Raw genomic sequence first — 21,193 nt, 5'->3', positions numbered from 1 at the left:
CTAGAAAAATAAGAGCAAATTACACCCAAAGCAAGTAGAAAGAAAGAAATAATAAACAGCAGAGGCCAGGCGTGGTGGCTCATGCCTATAGTCCCAGATAAGAGGATGGCTCGAGCTCAGGAGTTCAAGATTGCGGTGAGCTAGGCTGACGCCACTGCACTCTAGAGCCCAGGCAACAGAGCGAGACCCTGTCTCAAAAAAAAAAAAAAAGAAGAAGAAAGAAAGAAGTAAGTTAGTTCTGTATTGACACCCCAAACCCCCAACTATGGTCCTTCAAATTTCAGCTCAAATGTTATCTCCTCAAAGGGACTTTCCCTATGACCTCTGTGGAAAGTACCCTCCTAATCAGTTTAGATTTATTTTCTTCCCAGCACTTTTCATTATCCAAAGTAAAAAAAAAAAAAAAAAAAAATTATTTATTTATTTTTTTGGAGACAGGGTCTTGCTCTGTTGCTTGGGCTCTAGAGTACAGTGGCGTCATCATAGCTCACTGCAACCTCAGACTCCTGGGCTCAAGTGATCCTCCTGCCTCAACTTCCCATAGTGCTAGGGGTACAGGTATGAGCCACCATGCCCGGCCCCATAACGTGCTCTGACACAACTGAGAGCCAGGTGAGGAGTCAGGCATATTGAAATCAAAATGACACTTCACTACTATTCCACAGTTACTGTTGCTGCATGACTAACTGCCTGAAAATTTAACGTGTAAAATGACTGTGTGATGCTCACAGATTCTGCAGGTCAGGAATTGAGAAAGGGCAGGGATGGCTTGTCTCTGCCCCATGAAGTCTGGGGCCCCAGCTGGGAAGACTCGACAGCTTCGAGGGACTTGATGGCTTGGGGCTGGAATCATCGGGAGATACACGTGTCTAGAAGTTGACGCTGGCTGCAGGCGGGCACCTCAGCTGGTCCACCCGCCAGGACACCTACACATGACCTCTCCATAGGTTCTCTCCACATGGGCAGGTTTGGCTTCTGCACAGCATGGGTGGCTGGGTGCCAAGAGTGTTCCGAGAGTACGTGGCATTGTTATGTTCTAGCTTTGGAAGTCATATAGCAACTTTCACCATATTTTACTGTTTAAAGCAGTCACAGATAAGTCCAGGTTCAAGGAAGGGGGGACACAGATGCCACCACTCGATGGGCAGTAGTGGCAAGGTCACGTTGTAAAACGAGCATGTGGAATTGGAGCTATTGCTGAGGCTATCTTTTTTGAAAATAGAATTTGCCACAATTCCTGATAAAACTTATTTGTAAAACATAGCTTAGGGCTGGTCCAAAGATAGTGGGTTATCAGAACTTAAGTTGGTATACAACTCCCCATTGCTAAACTTGACTGGCTTTAAAAAACAAAACAGCCGGGCATGGTGGTGAGCACCTGCAGTCCCAGCTACTCGGGAGGCTGAGGCAGGAGGATCGCTTGAGCCCAGGAGTTTGAGGTTGCTGTGAGCTAGGCTGAAGCCACGGCACTCTAGCCTGCGCAGTGGAGTGAGATGTCTCAAAAAAATTAATTAATTAACGAATTAATTTTAAAAACCCTTAACTTAGGTCTGTGGGAAAGAGGACAGGTGTGTTGCTCCCAGTAAAGCTTTCTCATGGAAACCGGTGAGTGGGAATAAACGAGTCTTGCCCTTCAGGGAAGAGCGTTTCAGCAGAGGGCAGGGCAGTTACAAAGGCCCTGCCATGGGAAGCAGTGGGGTGTGTTCTAGCGTGGCTGGGGCGCGCTGGGAGAGGGGGAGACGCGGAGCATGCTGCAGTCTGGAAGGTGTGGCAGGAGGGACCTTGGGTGTCAGACTGAGTGCCAGCAGTCCCCAAGGGCGGGCGGGAGCCTCTCACCTCCCATCCCTGCCGTTCCCACAGTCTCAGCTGTCCCGGCTGTGCTCACACGTAGGGCCCACCTGGATGAGTGGCCTGTAATGCCCCATCTGGGGCCCCTTCCACCTTTGTGCCCGCGAGGGTCCGGGGAAGACACTTGTGGCTTGGCTCCGGGGACCTCTACCTGAGTGACGAGAGCCCGTCTATCCCCAGGTGCAGGACCTCAGGATGCTTCCGCGATCTGCAGGCTAGTTCTAGCTTGAGCTGCTGGGGGCTGCCTCCACCCCAGCCCCTGGGCCCTGGGGGCGGGCCTCCCCCACACGTGTTCCTTATCATAGCATCATTCCACATCTGGGGCCCCGAGTTCCCACAGAGGCGGAGGTGGAAGAAGGCAGGGCAAAACAGAATCACGTTCCCCAAATGCCTTCCCGTGGTAGGCGCTGTGAAACTGAGGAAACATGGGGAAACTGAGGCCCAGAAAGACTAGTTTGTATGGCTGTCGCAGTAGAGCCACACATAGACACAGGCCGCTCACTCCAGTGCAGCCACCTGCCCACCCGCTCTCCCCCAGGTTGCTTGAAGGAGGATCTTCCCCTGTCCTCTGTCACAGGGCTACTTTCCGGGACACCCTGGTCGGAGACCAAGACGTAAGGTGGTCCTTTCTGCGTCTATCAAATCTGGAATTACCTTGGTTAGAGGAAGGAGGAGGAGCAGCTCGCAGGAGTGACCACCAGAGGGCGCCGGACCCCGCATGGGCAGTCCTGGGAGCTGGGGGTAGGGGTCTCTTGGAACTCGGGAAGTCTCCCACGCTGCCCCCTTAAAGTTTTGTGCCTGTCGCTGCCAGGTGCCTAGAATGGAGGTGATGTGCATCCTGCCTAATCTAGGGTCCCTCTAGCACCTGCCCCTGAGTCCCTGCCCTTCTAGACTCATCTCCCTCTCCAGCCCCCTCCCTTCAGACATGGATGGAGTGGGTCCCTATGGGCTATAGGAACCCTGATGGATGAGTGGGGGCTGGGCACACCTCAGGGGGCCAGAGCCGGGAGACCTGGGAAGCCCCAGTGCTCAGCCCACAGAGGGGGCCCCCAGCCCTCCCCCATCAGTACACCATCCGTGTACTAACAATCCCAGGCCACACTGACTGCTTCCTTTAGCCACATCGCTCCTCTACTTACCTTTGGTTGCCTCCCATTTCCTTGAGAGTAAAATCCAAGTTCCTCACCACGGCCTGTGAGGCCCTGCCTGGTGGTCCAGCCCACCCCTTCCCCTCCTCCCCTTTGCCCATTACTCTCTTCTGTTTTTTGAACACACTCTGTGTTTTCCTGCCCCCGGGCCTTTGCACAGGCCTTTCTCTCCACCTGAAACTGGACTATAAGCCCTGTAAGGGCAGGAACTGTGTCTGGTTTTGTTCAGCTCCATATCCCCCAGCAGTTAGCATGGTATGCACAACACACAATAAATGCCAATGGCAGTAGGTCTTAATAAATAATTCTTGAATAAATGTGCCTGGGGCTTTTCTATTAACCGGTTCAGTCTTTACCACAGTCAGGTAAGGCAGGAAATGTGAGGTAGGAACTATCATGAACTCCCTTTCATAGAAAAGAAAACAAGAACTCAGAGAGGTTAGGCCACTTGTTGAAAGTCACACAGCTAAGATTTAAGCCCCAGAAGGAGGCTTTTTCACGTCTCACTGGGTGTAGGTGGGGCGTGGGGGGATTGGTAGCAGCCACAGGCCAGCTCCCAAACGCTAGATGCTTGGAGTAGATGCTCTTGGGTAGGAGGCATTGGGCCCGGGCTGAATGAATGGTTAGCAAGCCTTGAGTCTGCAGAGGCCGGAAGAGAGCATTCCAGGAGGAAGGAACAGCAATGGGCAGTGGAGATCCCACTCTTGGGACCAACGCTGTCAGCTTAGGGTCTCCAGTGGCAGGACCCCTGTGGGAGGGGAAATTGATGCCGCAGTCGCTCTGCAGTCCCTGCCCCCACGCTGTGGACCGGGGCGCCCCCAGGGACGCGGGCTGGGCGATCCCACGCCCGGCCCAAGCAGGACGTTCCCACGCGGGGGCGGCCCTGGGAGAGGGTGTGGGGCGGGCCAGGGGGCGGGGGCCGGCGCCAGGTCCCTCCGCGGCTGCTGCCGCCCTACTCCCTCGGCGGACCAGGTCGCGCTCCCGCTGCCACGAGCCCGCGAGGTGAGTGGGATGCAGGCGTGGGATGCAGCTCGGTCTCCCACCTTTGCCGCCGGGTCGGGCCCCCTGTGGCCCCTGCCGTAGAGGGCTGGGGGGCTTCTGACAGGACAGAGTTGAGGACTCCTCGGGCGTTATCCTCTGTCCGCATATGGGGCGCCGTGTCTTTCCGCCAAAATAAATTACCTCCTCGCTCCCCTTATATGCGGGCGTCTCCCACACACTTATCGCCCATGGGGAGCCCTCTTTCCCGGATGTGCGGGGCGCCCCCTCCCACCCAACGCATGTAGGGTGCCCCTCCCTCACTCTAGTTATTGGGCTCCCGTCTCTCTCCCTAGATGCGAGGGCCCCTTTCTCTTTTCAGAAGTGGGGTGCCCCCTTCTCTCCCCATGTGTGTCGCCCTCTCCCTCCCTATGACCCACTTAAGTCCTGTCCTCTAAAGCCCCTCCCCACCTCCCATGGGTGCCAAACAGTGAGCCTTCCCTGGGGGCTGGGGGGTTGGGCTGAGCCTGTCCTCTCCCCCACCAGCTTGCGGGCTCTGCGCGCACGTAGGCAGCCAATTAGGGGGGAAAGGGTGGGGGCCAGCCGGTCTGTGTGTGCAGAGACCTCTGCAGATGGCCCTGTCGGGAGGGGCGCCTCAGGACCTGCTGCCTCCCCACCTGGACTTCCACCCAGTTTCCTCTGGGGCACAAACCACTAAGGGGGGCTCCCCAACCCGGCCAGGCTGAGCTGGCGCTGGCACCAGAACCCAGGCCCCCAGCCTCAAACTGTTCAGACTCTGCCCCAAGAGTTAGGTCTCCTCCCACTTCTAAGATGGTGACTTGGGGTCCCAAGAGGGGGCTGCAAATGTCTAGGACCCCTTATCTACTCCCATGGGGATAGCAAAGTTAGAAGGGTGAGGGGCATGAGGGTGACCTTGAAACCCTGGGCCCCCCCCCCCCACTGCCACCATACCAGTGAAAGAGGGTTTCTCAAGTCTGGGCCCTGAGGTTTGGGGACAGGGGGCCATGTGGGGACAGAAGTCATCTATACCTCCCCCCGCCCCCACCCCAGATGCTCTCCAGAGCTGCCTGGAGCTTGGTGCTGAGGAGAGGAGGACTTGGAACTCGAGGGAAACACAGCCTAGAAGACTCTGGTAAGACCTGGACCGCTCCCTCCAAGGGAACTCCAGAGCTAGGGGCCGGGGACCTGCCTGTGGCTGCCACCTTCCCTGGGCCTGCTCCCACACTGCTTCCCACGATCCCACCCCTTGATCCTAGGCCAAGTTCCTCCAGGAAGTGGAGCCCACAGGGTGAGCAGACAGCAGCCCTCCATTCTAACCTTCCTTAGGACTTGACCCCCAAACCTCAGGCCCCTAGTGTGCTGACAGAACCTTGGACGCTGAATCCTCCTTTCTGGACCTTAATATCAGTGCAGTCAAAAGAAGGAGACCTGAAGCAGGAGAGACTTCAGCCAGATAGCAGAAGGGCCTTCCTGACATTTAAAGATAACATTTATTGAGCCCTTACTAGGTACCCCAAGTTGTAATAAACATCTTACACGGATTAACACATTTAGATGGCACAATAACCACGTGAGGTGGATGCCAGGCTGTTGTCCCCATTTCCCAGATGAACAGATTAAGGCCTAGAGATCTAAATATTAGAAGAGCCAGGACTCCCTGCCCAAGGCTATTCCAGCACTGTGGTGTCAATAAACAGAACATTTACCGAGGCCCCCTTAGTGCCCCGACTTATTACGGGCACCCCAGATACCCACAGGAGGCGTTCCAGGCTTTGCCATCAGGGAAAGCCTCCAGAATGGAGGCCAGTAGTAAACTGACCTCTAATAGTCAGTGTGATTTACTGAGCATCCTCTGTGAGCCAAGCACTGCAGGAAGGCTTTTGAATGTATTACCTTGAAGCTTCCCACAGGTGCGAGAGGTAGGTTCTCTCGTTGTTCCCATCATCCAGACGAGGATATTGAGGTACAGCAAGGTAAGGGGTTTGTTGGAGCTGAGTTGAGGTGGCTCTGGGGTTCAAACCCAGCTGACTCCAAAGCCATGAAATGTGCCCTTGACCACATAAATTGAGGCAAGTGCAAGGCCAGGCGCGGTGGCTCAAACCTGTAATCCTAGCACTCCAGGAGGCCGAGGTGGGAGGATCTCTTGAGCTCAGGAGTTTGAGACCAGCCTGAGCCAGAAGCAAGAACGAGACGCCCCCGCCCCCCGCCCCCGTCTCTACTAAAAATAGAAAAAATTAGCTGGGCGTCGTGTTGCATGCCTGTAGTCCCAGCTACTCGGGAGACTGAGGCAGGAGGGTCTAGCCTGGGCGACAGAGCTAGAGTGCCATTTGAGAGTCTTCCTCAACAACAAAAAAATAAAGGTGCGCAGAGTGCTTTACCGTTTGCAGAGCAGTTTCCCATCAGGTTCCTGCCACTCAGCCTCTGCCTGACTTGATAGAGAACATGGGATTTGAAGCCAGAGGGGCTGAATTGCAGCCCTGGCTCTGCTCCTCCTTGCTTTGTGAATTCTACCACGTCCTTAGCTCCTCAGTTTCTTCATCTGTAAAATGGAGACAACGATGTCACCTGGCTCAGATGATGTGGAGTACATAAGTCAACCCACCTGAAGGCTTTAGAATGCCTCCTGGCACAAGTAATTGCTCGATAAACGCAGCCCTGCGTATTGATGTTATGGTTAGAGACAGGGTGTCCCAGGGCAGCCCGGACTGAGGTCCCTCCTCTCTTGTGCCCACAGCCCCCCGCGAGCAGAAGATGCCCCCCTACACTAACTACCATGCCCAGCGCTCCTACCCGATGCCGGATGAGCCCTTCTGCACCGAGCTCAATGCTGAGCAGCGGGCCCTGAAGGAGAAGGAGAAGGGCAGCTGGACCCAGCTGAGCCACGCCGAGAAGGTGGCCCGTAGGTCGCAGGGTGGGGATGGCCGGGGAGAGTGGGCTGGGGTGACTTTGGAAAGGAGGGCCTATCAGGGAGCAGCGGGCAGGGAGAGGTCCCCAACACCGCCAGACGCCAAATGCACACGGAGGCACGAAGTTCATTCATTTGTTCCTTCTTTTATTCACTCAACTACTTGCGCCCAGCCTGATGCTAGGCGATGCTGGGGACACAAGGTGGATCACCGGGGTGGTTCCTGTCCTCAGGGCGCTTCTAGTCCAGTGGCAGAAACCAACAGAGACCCCAATAATTGTAATAGAGGATATGTGGCTAGGATGAGGCGTGTTCAGGGGCCGTGAGATGGAATCCTGGCGGGCCTCCAAGAGGAGGTCACGTTCCAGCTGGCCTTGAAGGGTGAAGAGGAGGGTGCTGCCAGGGAGTGGGAGCAGCATGGGGAAGGGTGTCAGAGCAGGAGAGTGCGGAGGGTCCTGGCATCACTGAGTGGTGTGGGGGATGGCACAGCGAGAGGCAGGTGAGTTGGTGGGCAGGGAGGAGGGGTCTGACCCTGGGAGGCGGAAGGGGTGTGTGGCCCCATGGCCTGCCCACCAGTGTGCTCCTTTGATATTTGGAGACTCATTCTCATTCCACAAATGAGGGGCCCAGCCCGATTTCCAGCATTTCAAGGGGTTCCTAGTGGGGAAAGGCTCATGCTTCTCACATTCATTCGTTCATTTATTTGACAACATATTGAGCACCTACTACAGTGCCAGGCACTGGGAATATGGTGGGAACATGGCTGTGAGCAAGCCAGGCTCTGTCCCTGCCCTGCGAGCCTGCACGTCCAGCCCTCTCTCTCCCAGCTCCTTTCCTTGCTCTCAGATCTCTCTGTCTCTCTCCATCTCTCTCTCTCTCTCTCACACACACATACACACACACACACACACACACACACGTACCCCTTGGCTTCCTTCCCTTCATCCATTTCGGAAATGAACATTCCTCCTTTCCCTTATTTCCCCGCATGTCACACGCACAAAGCAAGATGGTACTAATCACAAGCTCTAATGTTTACCGCACACTCACCGTGCAGCAGGCGCCGCTATGGAGGTCGGCACTCCCACTAGCTCACTGTTGAGGAAACTGAGGCTGAGCGAGGTGCAGTCGCCTGTGATGGTTGCACAGCTAGAGAGTGGTGAAGGCAGGATTTGAACCCACACACACTGGCACCCGGGGTTTCACCCCTTAGCTGCTACACCACATGCTCCACTGAAGACCTGGTGGGACGCTTGGCGAGTTACAATACAGCATGAGAGTTGGGCAGAACTTCCTGTGACCACTAGGCATGGCGGTGCCCGGGCCCTTGGCTTCCCTACTGTCGCCACCCCCCGCAACAACTTCCGTTCTCTCCGCTCCCTGGGCCGCCTCACACCCACAGCTCCCGCCCTCTGTGGAAATTCAAACTCCTTCCCATGGCTGATTTCACTGTCGCACCCCACACCGCCCACCCGCGTGTCTTGCTAAAACCCAACACAGTTCCTCTCCCCAAGGAATTCTGTTGCCAGCTTTGCTTTTCCTTTAGTTGTTTATTTTCGTGTTTATTTAATAGACTGAGAAAGGATTGTGCACATGTGCTAACATTTTTAAAACTATCAAAAAAAAAAAAAAGAAGAAAAAGGAAAAGTCAGTCTCTCTTCTACTCAAGTCCCCTGGTGACCAGGTTCTTATGTGTTTTTGCAGACAGACTCTACCCGGTCCTTGCAAGAAGAAGTAGTTCCTCTTTCCCTCTCTGCTCATCCTCTCTTCCACACTTCACTTTTTCACTTGATGATCCTCTTGGTCCAAGAGCTAAAAAGTCTCACTGCGGGGCAGTTGTGCTGCTCCCAGACTGCCCACCACTTGACAACTGAGCTAGACCCTGTTTCCTTGGTCTCAATTTGTGGGGCTCTAGCCCAGATGGTTTGAGAGGATGGATGAAGGGACCACAGGCAGGAGGACTGGTGAGGAGGGTGGTCTAGGTGGGAGGTGGTGGACGCCTGGACGGTTGTTTTAGAGTATTAATACTAATAACAGCAGCCACATCTATTCAGTGCTCATTGGGTGCCAGGAACCCTGCAAAGCACACGACACGCACGATCCCACTTCCGCTCACATCAGCCCTAGTTATTGGTAGTCATTGCCCCATTTCACAGATGAGGAAACAGAGACTCAGGCAGCTGCAGCAACTGGCCCAAGGGCTCAGAACCCAGCAGCGGCAGAGCCAGGGCTCTTGGCCGGGTCTGCCTAACTCCAGAGCACATGGGATTTGGTAGGTCGTTCTCAGGTGGGTCTGAGGAGCTCTGGGTGGTGAAACACGTATCGAGTCTGATTATCCTGGAAGACGCTCCGTTGAGGGAAGGATTTGCTGACAGTTGAGGTTGTGCATGCAGGCCTCGTGGGGGGGCTAGAGTGGGCCTAGGCTTTGAAGGATAGGACGTGTTGGGGGGGGCCAGGGCAGGGAGTGTCCCCCGGGAGAACAGTTCCAGGATCCCAGTGGACCTGCACAGTTTAAAATTCAGACTCCTGGGCCTGGCATCCAAGGCTCTTCAGGCCCTGCCCCCTCTGTGGTCGGGGTCCTGGCTGTTCTGCAAACGTGCCCTGCACCTCCCACACTCACCCTGGGTCTTTGCCCAGGCTGTTTCCCGGGCCATGTATCCTCTCTTCAAAAGAAAGGCTGGATGGGGTGGCTCACACCTGTAATCCCAATACTTTGGGAGACTGAGGCAGGAGGATTTCTTGAGCCCAGGAGTTCAAGACCAGCTTGGGCAACCAAGCGAGACCCACTCTCAGCAAAAATTTAAAAAATTATCTGGGCGTGGTGGCGCATGCCTATAGTCCCAGCTACTGGGGAGGCTGAGGCAGGAGGATCGCTTGAGCCCAGAAGTTTGAAGTTACAGTGAGCTATGATGATGCCACTGCACTCCAGCTTGGGCAACAGAGCGAGACACTGTCTCAAAATAAATATAAATAAATAAAAAACAAAAAAACCCAGCTCCATTTCTTCTACATTCTCACACTTCTGACACTCCATGTTGTGGGTTCTTTCCACACCAACGACCAGTTCTCCAACTGTCCAGACACTGCCTGGGTGTCCTACAATTCAACTCAGTTCTGACACTCTCTACCTGGGGTTAGCTCGGACCCCGCAGGCTGAGGACTCAGTCCCACAAGACTGCCCCCTTCAGATGCCAATCACAAGTCCCAGGTCGTCTTCGTGTCCCCTGACCGACTGGCTTTAAATAGGGGGTTCCTACAACCACCTCCTCATGTTTGATACTTTGCTATGACAGCTCCCGAAACTCAGGGAAATATTTACATAACACTGACTGGTTTAATATCAAGAATATTACAAAGGATACAGGTGAACAGCCAGATGAAGAGGTACCTATGGCGGGGCACAGAACAAGGATGTGTTCACCATCACAAACCTCAGAACCCTGACGTTTAGGGGTTTTATGGAGGTCGTATACCTGGTGGGCATGATTGGTTAAATCACTGGTCACTGGGGATGAAGTAGACCTCTCCGCCCCTCTCCCCTGCCCAGAGGTGAGGGGGGCTGAAAGCTCCAACTCTCTAATGTCATGGTTGGTTCTTCTGGCAACCAGCCAGCCCCCAGCCCCTGAGAGCCGCCTCATTAGCATAACGTCAGGCAGGGTTGAAAAGCACTCGCTATGAAAAAGAAAGATGCTCTCGTGTCACCCCTATCAACTCAGAGAATCCCGAGGGTTTCAGAAGCTCTTGTGCCAGGAACTGGGAGGCAGAGACCAAATATGTATTATATGTTTCTTATTATGCCACCTTCAGTTCCACCCAGCCTTCGCTAAGAAAACTCCCCCAAACTCCAGCTTAACTTCTGTTCCTTCCTTGAATACGCCTTGTATTGACACTTCCCCATGTCTGCCCTTCCGTGAGCAGATCTCTCAGCCTGGTGTGCCTCTCGCCGTGAAGTCTAATCTCTTTGCGGGGATGACCCTGTCTGATTTCTCCGGGAATCTCCAGCAGGACTTTCAATCACTCATTCATCCTAGAAATAACGATTAAGGGCCTCCCTTGAGCCAAGCACTGTTCTAGGTGCTGGGGATATAACCGTGAACTTAGGTAATACGAACATTGTAGCAATGAACTGAAGCTTGTAGCCTAGAAGGAAAGATAAGCAGTAAGAAAACAAATGAATAAAAACATTCATTTGTGTGAGAGGAGCAAAGGTCAGGAAGAGTTTCGAGAGAGATTTTATTCAAACAAAAGCGCAGTGTTAACACTTCCTTGCCTAAGATCCGCCCTGCCGGGTTCTGTTAGAATGAATCCGAACTCCTCGCGGAGGCTGGCAAGGTCCTGTGTGATCCGACTCCTGCTGATGCCTCACTTGTCACACTCTTGTTTCTTGCTCATTGCACTCCAGCCACAGTGGCCTTCATGTCACCCCTCACTCCCCCTTCCCGCCTCAGGGCCTTTGCACTCGCTTCCAGTTTTCACTGACTTTCTCCCTTGGATTTTTCAAGCCTCAGCTCCAATGTCACCTCCTCTGAGAGACCTTCTCTGGCCACCCTAACTGAAGTAGCGCACAATCTGTCTGAAGCACTTGCCATCATCTCCCCCTCTAAGCTGCACAAGGGCAGGAATTTTCAGCTGGCTCATTCACTGCTGTGTCACTAGTTCCTGGCCATGCTTTGTATACAGTAGATGCTCAATAAGAATTTGCTGAACGAACAGCATCTGGTGCAGGGTTGGGGAGGCCAGGGAACCTTGGGGCCAAGAGTTGGCCCAAGGTCCTTGGAGTGGATGCACCTGAGGCCCGTTCCCACCCCCGCCTGCCTTCAGTGTACCGGCTGCAGTTCCACGAGACCTTCGCGGAGATGAACCGTCGCTCCAACGAGTGGAAGACAGTGATGGGCTGTGTCTTCTTCTTCTTTGGATTCATGGGTCTGCTGATTTGGTGGCAGCGGGTTTACAGTGAGTGGCAACACCTCACCTGGCTGCAGGCCCGGCCCATGCCCTTGTGGCCATAGCCACCAGCCATGCTCTTAAGAGAGCCACGCTGGTACTCATATGAAGAGTTTTGAAAAGTCCCCAGAGTCGTGTAGGGTGACAGGCAAAGCATAGCTGCCTGGGTTTGAATATAGGGAGTCTACCTCTCTGGGCCTCAGTTTTCTCATCTGTAAAATGGGAATAACGGATGCTCAGGGCTCTTGTGAAGATTTAATGAGAACGGGCTGCAGGTCAGTGCTTGGCACATAGCCAGGAATGGTGTAGTTTCTGATGGCTTGTGTATGAACTGTGTATTTTTCAGTATATTGTTTCAGATGCTATAACAAAGAGTCCCCAACACATAAGATTTTAAACAAGATAAAGGTTTATTACTTTCACACAAAAAATGCCAGAGAAGCAATCAGACAAGTATGGGTTCTGCGCAGTGCAGGCTCTGACTGTCTTGTCACTCTGCCATCCTCAACATGCACCTTCCATCCTGACACATGGGGGATGCTGCAGCACCTGCCATCAAGCCTACACTCCAGCCAAGGAGAAGGGGGCAAGGGAAGACACTCTCTTCAAGGCTGAGAAGTTGCTCATGCAATTTCTGCTCACATTCTATTGGCTAGAAATGATCACATGACCGTGTCTAGCTGCAAAGGAAGCTGGGAAGTGCAGTCTTTAGCTGAGTAGTCAAATGCCCAGCTGAACCTTTATTGCTTCAGAATAGTGGTTCTCAAAATGTCCCTGGACCAACAGCACTACCTGGGAACTTGCTAGAAATTCAAATTTGCAGCTCTCTCCAGATCTACTGAGTCAAACACTCTGGGGTGGAGCCCAGCAATTTTCATTTTAATGACTTCTGAGTGATTCTGACGCCACTTGGGTTTGAGAACCACTACTTTAGAGGAAGGGGAGAGGATATTGAGAAAAAGCTGGCAATCTCTGCCTTACTGACTTCCCTCTCGTGGCCTCACCTTGTTTCTTCTGTAGAAGTCTGATGGGAATTCCTACCTTGCATAAAGGTGAAATGAGAGAGTCTTTGGAAAAAAGATTAGTCTAGCCCAGTGCTTGGCACAAAGCAGGTGCTCATGAAGGTTGTTCCCTTCCTGACCACCCCCTGGGATAGAAAGTTGCAGGGGTGGAGGTCAGGCAGGCTGAGTCAGCCCCAGAGCCTGTAAGTTGTGAATAGTGTTGGCAGCTCTGGCCCCCAGGTCTTCCCTGACCCACACATCAAGACACCCAAAGTGCCTCCATGAGGGCTTCAGCCTTTGGGTTAAGTATTCCCCCCGCCAAGCTGAATTTCTAAGTGAACATCCCCTACCTACCTTCTACCCCCGACCCGCTTAGGAAGCAAAAGAAATTATTTCATCCTGGGCCCTTCCCAGGGAGGGGGAGCAAACTCAATAACTATAATTAGAGTGGGTAACATGTAACCACATGGTGTTTAGTATCTCCCCAACATTGTGCCAGTAGCCTTACAAATACTCAATCCCCACAACCTCTGTGGGTAGGACCTGCTTTTGACAGGTAGGGAAACTGAGGCTCAGAGAGGTGAAGTGACTTGTTCAAGATCACACAGCAAGGGAGTGGTGGAGTTGGGGTTTGGATCCAGTTGGTCTTCAAATCATTGGCCACAGAGGTAGGCAAGGACACCGAGGCTCAGAGTGAGGAAGGACCTTGGCCCAGTTCCCACAGCGAGTCTGGGGCAAAGTTGGGATCAGAACCTGGAGGTCCCTGCAGTGATGCTTTAGGGGAGCATCTGGTGGGGGCCCAGACAGGGTGGAGGGAGCTCCTCAGTGCAGAGCACCCAAGCCTGTGGCTGGAGATCCTGGCAGGGTCCTGAGCCACCCCTGCCCCAGCCCATGCCCTCCCTGCAGTGTTCCCTGAGAAGCCCATCACCCTGACGGACGAGTGGAGGGCCAAGCAGCTCCAGCGCATCCTGGACATGAAGGCCAACCCCGTGCAAGGCCTGGCCTCCCGCTGGGACTACGAGAAGAAGCAGTGGAAGAAGTGACTCCACCTCCCCGGCTGTCTCCCTGCAGCTCCACCCTGGCTGGAGCCTTCCCCGCCCCTCAGCCCCAATAAAGCTGGTCTGTTCTTTTCTGCCTTTAACCTGCGCTTCAGACTTTACCTGGTGCCTAAAATTAGGCATTGTAGTAGGTGGGGCAAGAACAAGCCACCTTCCAGGGCTCAGGGCCCAGCTAGTCGGGGAGGGCTCCCCGCAGAAGTGGGGGCGAGGGCTGAGCCTTAGGGGGATTAGGAAAGGCAGGAAGGAGAAGGGAAGGCATTCCGGGTGGAGGGAGTGGCTTAAGCAAAGGCAAGGACATGCCTTTCTGGAGTCAATTAATAACTATTTATTGAGCACCTACTGTGTACCAGGTACCAATCCACAATCCAGGCCCCAGGGATGCAGCAGTGAACAAGACAGACGAAATCCGTGGCCTCATGGAGGAGACATTCCTCTGGGGAAGGAGATAGAAAGATGAATAAATAAGTGTAACAAGTCGTCTGTCACACGGTGATAAGTTCTATGAAGAATGAACAAAACAAAGCAGGATGAGGAGGCTGGCAGGGTGGCGGGTGGAGGCCCCTGGAGGAGGTGGCCCTTCAGAGGGGGGCTGAACGGGGATAGGGGAGCAAGCCTGGTACCAAAGGCAGAACAGCAAGTGCAAAGACCCCGAGGTGGGATTCTGGTTTGTGCGTTTGTGCAACTTCAGGGAGGCCACAGGGACTGGGGTGACCCAGAGAGCAGTAGGAGAGGAGGCCAGGGAGACGTGTGCTGGGGAACAGGATTGCTCTTGGGGCGCAGAGCAGATGACATAGGGCCTCACGGGATTTTATTCTAAGTGTGATGGGAAGCTGCGTCAGTTTGGGCCCTGGGAGAAGCAAATGCCAAGAAGGAAGGAACGCTGTGAAGAGGTTTATTGGGGGTAAACCCCACGAGGGATAAAAGAGACAGGGAGCGGGAGGGGGTGGGGAGGAGCTTGAGACTGCGCAGGTCTGACGCCTGCTGAGGGAGAGAGGAAGGAGGGTTGGGTGGGAACAGCCGGGACTTCAGCACATCCGGGTCAGTTTGAGTCCAACCAGGAGACAGAAACCACACAGCGACTTAAACAGGGGAAGTTCAATATAAAAAATTACTAAGCTTACATGGGAAGGTGACTATAAAGATGTAAAGCGTCCCTCAAAAGGTATCCTAGAGTAGTACCTAAGGAATGCACTTGGGGGGTGCCCTTCCCAAGCTGGGGTTCAGACCTCACTGGAGAAAGTGGGGTTGCAGCTCACTGGATGGTGAGAAGTTGGGCGGGTTGCCTGGGCCAGAGCCTGTCCCTAGTCACTGGGCAAGCAGGAAACAACCCTCGGGCGACCAGGGGAGCTGAGGCTGGCGAGCAGGTGGCATGGGGCATGTTTGCAGATGTGAGGCCTAAAGCTTGAGGCATTTGCACCTAGAGGGTGGCAGGAAGGTGGGCCCCAGGCCTGGGGGCTGCAAGGTTGCTGATAGACTGTGCACACTGGGCTCGTGGCTGGGGCAGATCACCACTAGATGTCCCCACACACTTACACTGCTAACCACCCACAGCAGGAGCAAGAACAGTGCGTGTGTACACGTGTGGGTGCGAGCACGCGTGCACGTGTGCACACACAAACACACACACACACACACACACAGCCAGGGAACAGCCTCTCTTCCTCCTGAACTGTCCCCTCCAGCACCCTCTGCTGGCAAAGCTCAGCATCTCACGGGAAAGGTGACACTGCTCAGAGTCCAGTTCATCTCCAGTCCGCAGAGCAGGCACTGCACAGTGAACTTGGAGTTGAGAGGCATTAAACTGGTAACTGGCACGGCACCTTTGAGAAAGTCTTAGCTAGGCCAGTGGGGAGCCCCAGGGCATCAGGGGAGTCCTGTGCTGGGCAAAATCAACCCATCCCTCGTAACCCCACTGTGCTCCGTCCTTGGCTGGGAGCAGCCCAGGTGGCCTCAGCATGAAGGCTGTAGCAGATCTGAAAGCGCGTCAGCTGGACGTGGTCGTACAACGCCCCTCCTCACAGCAGATGCTCTTGGAGAGAGATCTGGGCAGCACGCCTCCATGGGCACCCTGGATGTCGAGGGAAGGATTTAGCAAAGCAGTCAGGACAACAGCGTTCATTCAATCAACAAATATTTATTGTACATCCACTATGTACCAGGCTCTGGGGAAAGAGTGAAGGAGACTTCATTCCAGTCCCATGAATCCCAATCCTCATGAATCCGAAAGCCTGGAGTGAGAAAACAGACATTAATCAGATGGTCACAGTAATCAATCAGAGCACAAATGAGTGCTAAGAAGGGGGGCACGCACATGGTTCTTGGACTGACCAACTAGGAAACCCTAGGAAACCCCCTAGTCTGGAGAGGTCAGGGAGGGCTTCCGGGACCGTGTGCCTTCTGTCCTGAGATATAAAAGATGACCTGGCATAAGGAGAAGGGGTGGTGGAACAGCATTCTAAGTAGAGAGAAAAGCAGGTGCAAAAGCCCTGTGGTAGCGAGGACCATGGCATGATAGAGGAAATCAAGGGAGCCAGTGGGGCCATCACCCAAAGGAGGAGGAAGAGATAGGCAGGTAGAGGCGGGGGAGTAGGGACCGACACGGGATCCTGGAGCCCCTGCCGCCTCTGCTGAAGAGAGTTTGGGGGGCAGCAGGGGAAGATGCATCTGGGTGTATGCTGGCGTAGTGGCCAAGAAAAAACTTCCCCTTCGCTCTCTGAAGGTTCACTGAAAAAATCAACTCACAAAAGGCAGATTAATGGAGAAAAGTCACACAAATTTATTTTAACATGCACGCATGGGGGAATCATAGGAGAATGATTGCCCAGTATCTCAGTGGGGTACAGATGCCTATATGCCCTACTTTTTAGGGGAAGGAGATGGGGAAGTATGGATGATTTTAGGGTAGTAAATGACTTTTAGGGGTATTCAATGGCTTAAAGAACATACAATGGCCTGGGAAAAAGTCTGTTGGGCCTGCAGAGTGGACAATAGTTTGTGACAAAAGTCGATCCAGGTTTGTTGACTGACTTCAGTCTTTCTTCTTGTGATATGAGTTCAGTTAATGAAATCTCAGGGACAGGAACAGAGGGATGAGGGGGACACTCTCAAAGCCCAGGCGCAGAATCAGCGCACACAAAACTGCACCACAGTCTACCGGCCAAGGGGGTCCAAGTCACAATTGCAGCATTTCAAACCACCTTGAGATTTTGTGGCATAAAACAACCATTGTATTCTGCCCAGAGATTCTGTGGGTTAGGAATTCGGGGGGGGGCGGGGCGGGGGCACGGTGGGAACCGCTTGCCTCTGCTCTAGAATGTCTGGGGCCTCAGCTGCAAACACTCAAAGGCTACGGCCAGAATCGTGTGAGGTGTTTTCTTTTTTTTTTTTTTGAGACAGAATCTCACTTTGTTGCCCAGGCTAGAGTGAGTGTCATGGCGTCAGCCTAGCTCACAGCAACCTCAAACTCCTGGGCTCAAGCGATCCTACTGCCTCAGCCTCCCGAGTAGCTGGGACTACAGGCACGCGCCACCATGCCCGGCTAATTTTTTTTTCTATATATATTTTAGTTGTCCATATAATTTCTTTCTATTTTTTTAGTAGAGACGGGGGTCTCGCTCTTGTTCAGGCTGGTCTCGAACTCCTGACCTTGAGCGATCCACCCGTCTCGGCCTCCCAGAGTGCTAGGATTACAGGCGTGAGCCACCGCGCCCGGCCTTTGTGAGGTGTTTTCACTCACGCATCTAGTGGGTGATGCCGGCTGTCAGCTGGGACCTCTGCCAGAACACGTCTTTGCGGCCTCCCCATGGGGTCTCTCTGTGTGAGCTAGATTGAGCTCCCTCACAGCAGGGTGGCTGGGTTCCAAGAGCAAGTGTCCCAAGGGAGCCAGGGGGGGGAAGTGCATTGTCTTTTTATGATCTAGTCTCAGAAGACATATAGCATCACTTCCACCAAAACCTATTGGTCAAGACACTCCCAAAGGTACACCCAGGCTTAGGAGGGAGAGAACATAGACTCCACCACTGAATGGGAGGACATTAAGATCACATTATAAGATGTGAGATGCATGTGAGATGGGAAATGTTTGTGGTCACTTTTTAAAAACAGTCTGCCTCCCAGAGTCAACCCCAACATCAGTGGGCAGAAAAATATCCTCCAGTCAGAGTGTGCATGTGGCAAGCATGGGGAGGGGAGGCAGAATTGTGAGCAAATAATAAAACCTACTATAGATGTGTAGAAATTACCAATGCAAAACCAAGATGACAGAGTTTTTTTTTTTTGTTTTTTTTTTTTTTGAGACAGAGTCTCACTCTTTTGTCCTGGCGTCAGCCTAGCTCACAGCAACCTCAAACTCCTGGGCTCAAGCGATCCTCCTGCCTCAGCCTCCCGAGTAGCTGGGACTACAGGCGTGTGCCACCCTGCCCGGCTAATTTTTTTTATATATATTTTTAGTTGGCCAGATAATTTCTTTCTATTTTTAGTAGAGACGGGGGGGGGGGGGGTCTCGCTCTTGCTCAGGCTGGTCTCGAACTCCCGCCTTGGCCTCCCAGCAGTGCTAGGATTACAGGCGAGAGCCACCGTGCCTGGCCTGATTAGCTTTTTAAAAGCCTATTATAGCACCCTGTATTCCTAGGTGGTTTCCCATCCAAGTACTAACCAGGCCTGCCCCTGCCGCTTCTGAGATCAGAGAAGACCAGGTGCATTCAGGGTGGTGTGGCTGTAGATAAGTTCTTTTTGTTTTCTTTCTCTCTGTTTTATTTTTTATTTTTTTTTTTATTTAAACACTCTGGCTGGTGAAGGGGGACACTGCCTCGTCACCAGCAGGTGGAGGTAGTGTCCAGGTTTCCCACTCAGTCTCCACTGATCGCCAAGATGGGGAGCTCCTCATTGCTGCTGACGAGAGTGGGAGTCTCAGCTCCCACGTGGTCCCCACTAACACCATGGTGGGGGTAGCGATGGTGAAGGCCTGACTCTCCTAGGCCTTTTCTGACACCATCCCAGCGGGGAGAGGCAGGGGCACCTTTTTACTGCCACGTGGGGGTGGAATTCCAGGCTCCCTGTGTGCTGTCCATTGACATTTCAGGGGAGGAGGGGGAGGCTGGAGAGGACCCATTACTGGCCAGCAGGGGTGAAAGTCTTGGTTCCTTTGATATTATCTCACAGCACCCTACATTGCCGGGGTGTTGGGGAACCTTGTTACGGGCTCATGAGGTTGGAAGTCTAGGCTCCCCGCTCAGCCTTTGCTGATGTAGATGGAGCCATAGTTTCTTCAGTGGCGTTTGGCTGGAGCAGAGCTGTAATTGTCCAAAAGTTTTCTGTCTTGCTAGGTTGTTCCTTTCCTAATCGTTTGACGAGAGAGAGAAGGCTTTTGTTAGGGTCTTTTTTCCCCCTACACCCACTGGCTTTTTTGGTAGCCAGCTTCTTCTGCTCCAAGTCTGGCATATAGGAGATATATCTCAGGTCTGGAGGTCCCTAGCCAGTCTGTCTTCTTCCCCTCTGGAGTCTTCTGACTCTTGTTTTACATACAATGTCGAAGGTTTTTAGTTTGACTTAGCAGAAGAAATAGGCAAAAGTATCTCTCCATATTCCTGCATGTGGAAGTCCAGTGGTTCATCCTACTCTTAAATCTCTCATAATTTATATCCCGCCCCCTCCCCTTCCCCTTCCCTCCCTCCCTCCTTCCCTCTCCCCTTCCATTTCATTCGTTGAAGACATGGGTCATTTGTCCTGAGGAGTTTCCCCGCGGGCATGCGTTTTGGTGATCGCATGCCCATGTATCATTTATTGTGCCCCTCTGTCCCCTGTATTTTCTCTAAATGGTGGTTACATTAGGAGGCTTGGTCAGGTTCATGTTTGATTTTTTTTTTTGGCAAGAATATTTCATGGGTGTGCTGTGGTCTTTTGCCAGGAGGCACAAGATGCCTGGTTGTCTTTGTGTACCATTAGCAGCTTTCATTGGTCACTGTGTAGCTTCATTAACTTATTAGGAGTCCAGATGGCTTTCAAACACATGAAAGGATGCCAACCTCAATTAGAATTTTAAAAATAATCTTTTAAAGCATGAGTACTATTTTTTCATCTACCAGATTGACAAAGACCAAAGAGCGTTAACACCGATGTCGGCAACAGTGCAGAAGACAGGCAGTTTCACAGGATGCCGGATTTGACTGCATCCATGACAAGGACAAACGCATGTACCCTTTGGCCCAGCAATTCTACTTCTAGGAATTTATCCTGTGGATACGCAGGCACATGCGCAAAATGACGAATACATGGGGTTTGTGGCAGTATCGTTTGGATTAGCAAAAGTTGAGAACTACAAAATCGTTCCTCCCTCAAACAGAGTTTCCCACTTGGTATGCTGCAAAGTTGTCACAAGTTGTGGCAGACTTGTCAGTGGCCCGATCACGGGCCCTTGGCACACCCTCAGAGGTCACATGCGGCTTTGGTAGAAAGTTCTCATTTAAGGGGACAGGTACCTATGTCTCTTTGACCATGGGTTTGTGCTTTACCCAAGCCTGAGGCAGGCAGGAAGTGCCAAATGCCAAGGAGAAAACCTTACAGCAGCCCTCAGCCAATGAGGGGTGAGAGCTGGAGGATACATACCTTGGTGTTCTGGCCCCCAGTGATGTAATTCTGAGGGTGTTCTGCAGATCTTTCAAAGGATCCGCTGGGGAAGAAAGAGCCCCATTGCCTGAAGTGGCAACTCCCTCCTCATCACACCAAATATTGGCTCCCTGTCCCTCCCTGCTTGGCTTCACCACTTACACCACTTGCACCTGAATCTTTATTTTAGGCTTTGCTTTTGGAGGAAATCCATATTGAGACAGTTAGAGCTTGGGAGTGGTTTGACAGCACAGCTTGATAAAATTTATAGTACTTACTATAAAAAATAGCACTTACAGTGCCAGACACCATTCTTATCCACGTTATAAGCATTCAATCTGTCTAACCACCCCACGAGGTAGGTATGATTATCAGCCCCATTTTTCAGGTAAAGAAACTCAGGCACAGAGAAATTAAGTCACTTGTCCAAGGGCACCCACCTACCCCAGGCAGTCTGTTTCAGAGTCCTGTCCCAAAACACTCCACTATCCTTCTCTCCTCTGGCCCTGGCTGTTCCAGCAGGATGAGCTGAGCATGGCCAAGGTTGGGCTCTTCCCTCTGGCCATCTACTGCAGTGGTCAGCTGTGAAGGGTGGCATCCATGGAGGGCCACCTACCCTCTACAGTTTGTTTTCGAGGTGCCCAGGGAGCTTGGCACAAAGTCTTTTGGGGATAGCCAACCAGCTGC

The 21,193-nt window shown here is 52.9% G+C and overlaps 1 protein-coding gene across 1 annotated transcript; it reads left to right on the top strand.

Moving 5' to 3' along the window:
• Window positions 1-3,963: 3,963 nt before the first annotated feature.
• COX4I2 (cytochrome c oxidase subunit 4I2) lies at window positions 3,964-13,888 on the top strand. Its single transcript, XM_069496537.1, has 5 exons — window positions 3,964-3,998; window positions 5,046-5,127; window positions 6,730-6,894; window positions 11,722-11,853; window positions 13,752-13,888. The coding sequence occupies exons 2-5, from the start codon at window positions 5,046-5,048 to the stop codon at window positions 13,886-13,888; spliced, it is 516 nt and encodes a 171-aa protein (XP_069352638.1). The 5' UTR covers window positions 3,964-3,998.
• The last annotated feature ends 7,305 nt before the right edge of the window (window positions 13,889-21,193 follow it).

Source organism: Eulemur rufifrons, chromosome 20 (assembly GCF_041146395.1).
Source record: "Eulemur rufifrons isolate Redbay chromosome 20, OSU_ERuf_1, whole genome shotgun sequence".
Lineage (NCBI taxonomy): Eukaryota > Metazoa > Chordata > Mammalia > Primates > Lemuridae > Eulemur > Eulemur rufifrons.
Note: the sequence above shows the minus strand (reverse complement) of the source record. Positions and strands in the feature narration are given on the sequence as shown.

Excerpts from the sequence above, each read along its gene's own strand:
- COX4I2 (XM_069496537.1), top strand. The coding sequence starts at position 5,046 with ATGCTCTCCAGAGCTGCCTGGAGCTTGGTGCTGAGGAGAGGAGGACTT. Across the intron at positions 5,128-6,729 it reads ACACAGCCTAGAAGACTCTG|CCCCCCGCGAGCAGAAGATG; the intron begins GTAAGACCTGGA and ends TTGTGCCCACAG. Across the intron at positions 11,854-13,751 it reads TTGGTGGCAGCGGGTTTACA|TGTTCCCTGAGAAGCCCATC; the intron begins GTGAGTGGCAAC and ends CCCTCCCTGCAG.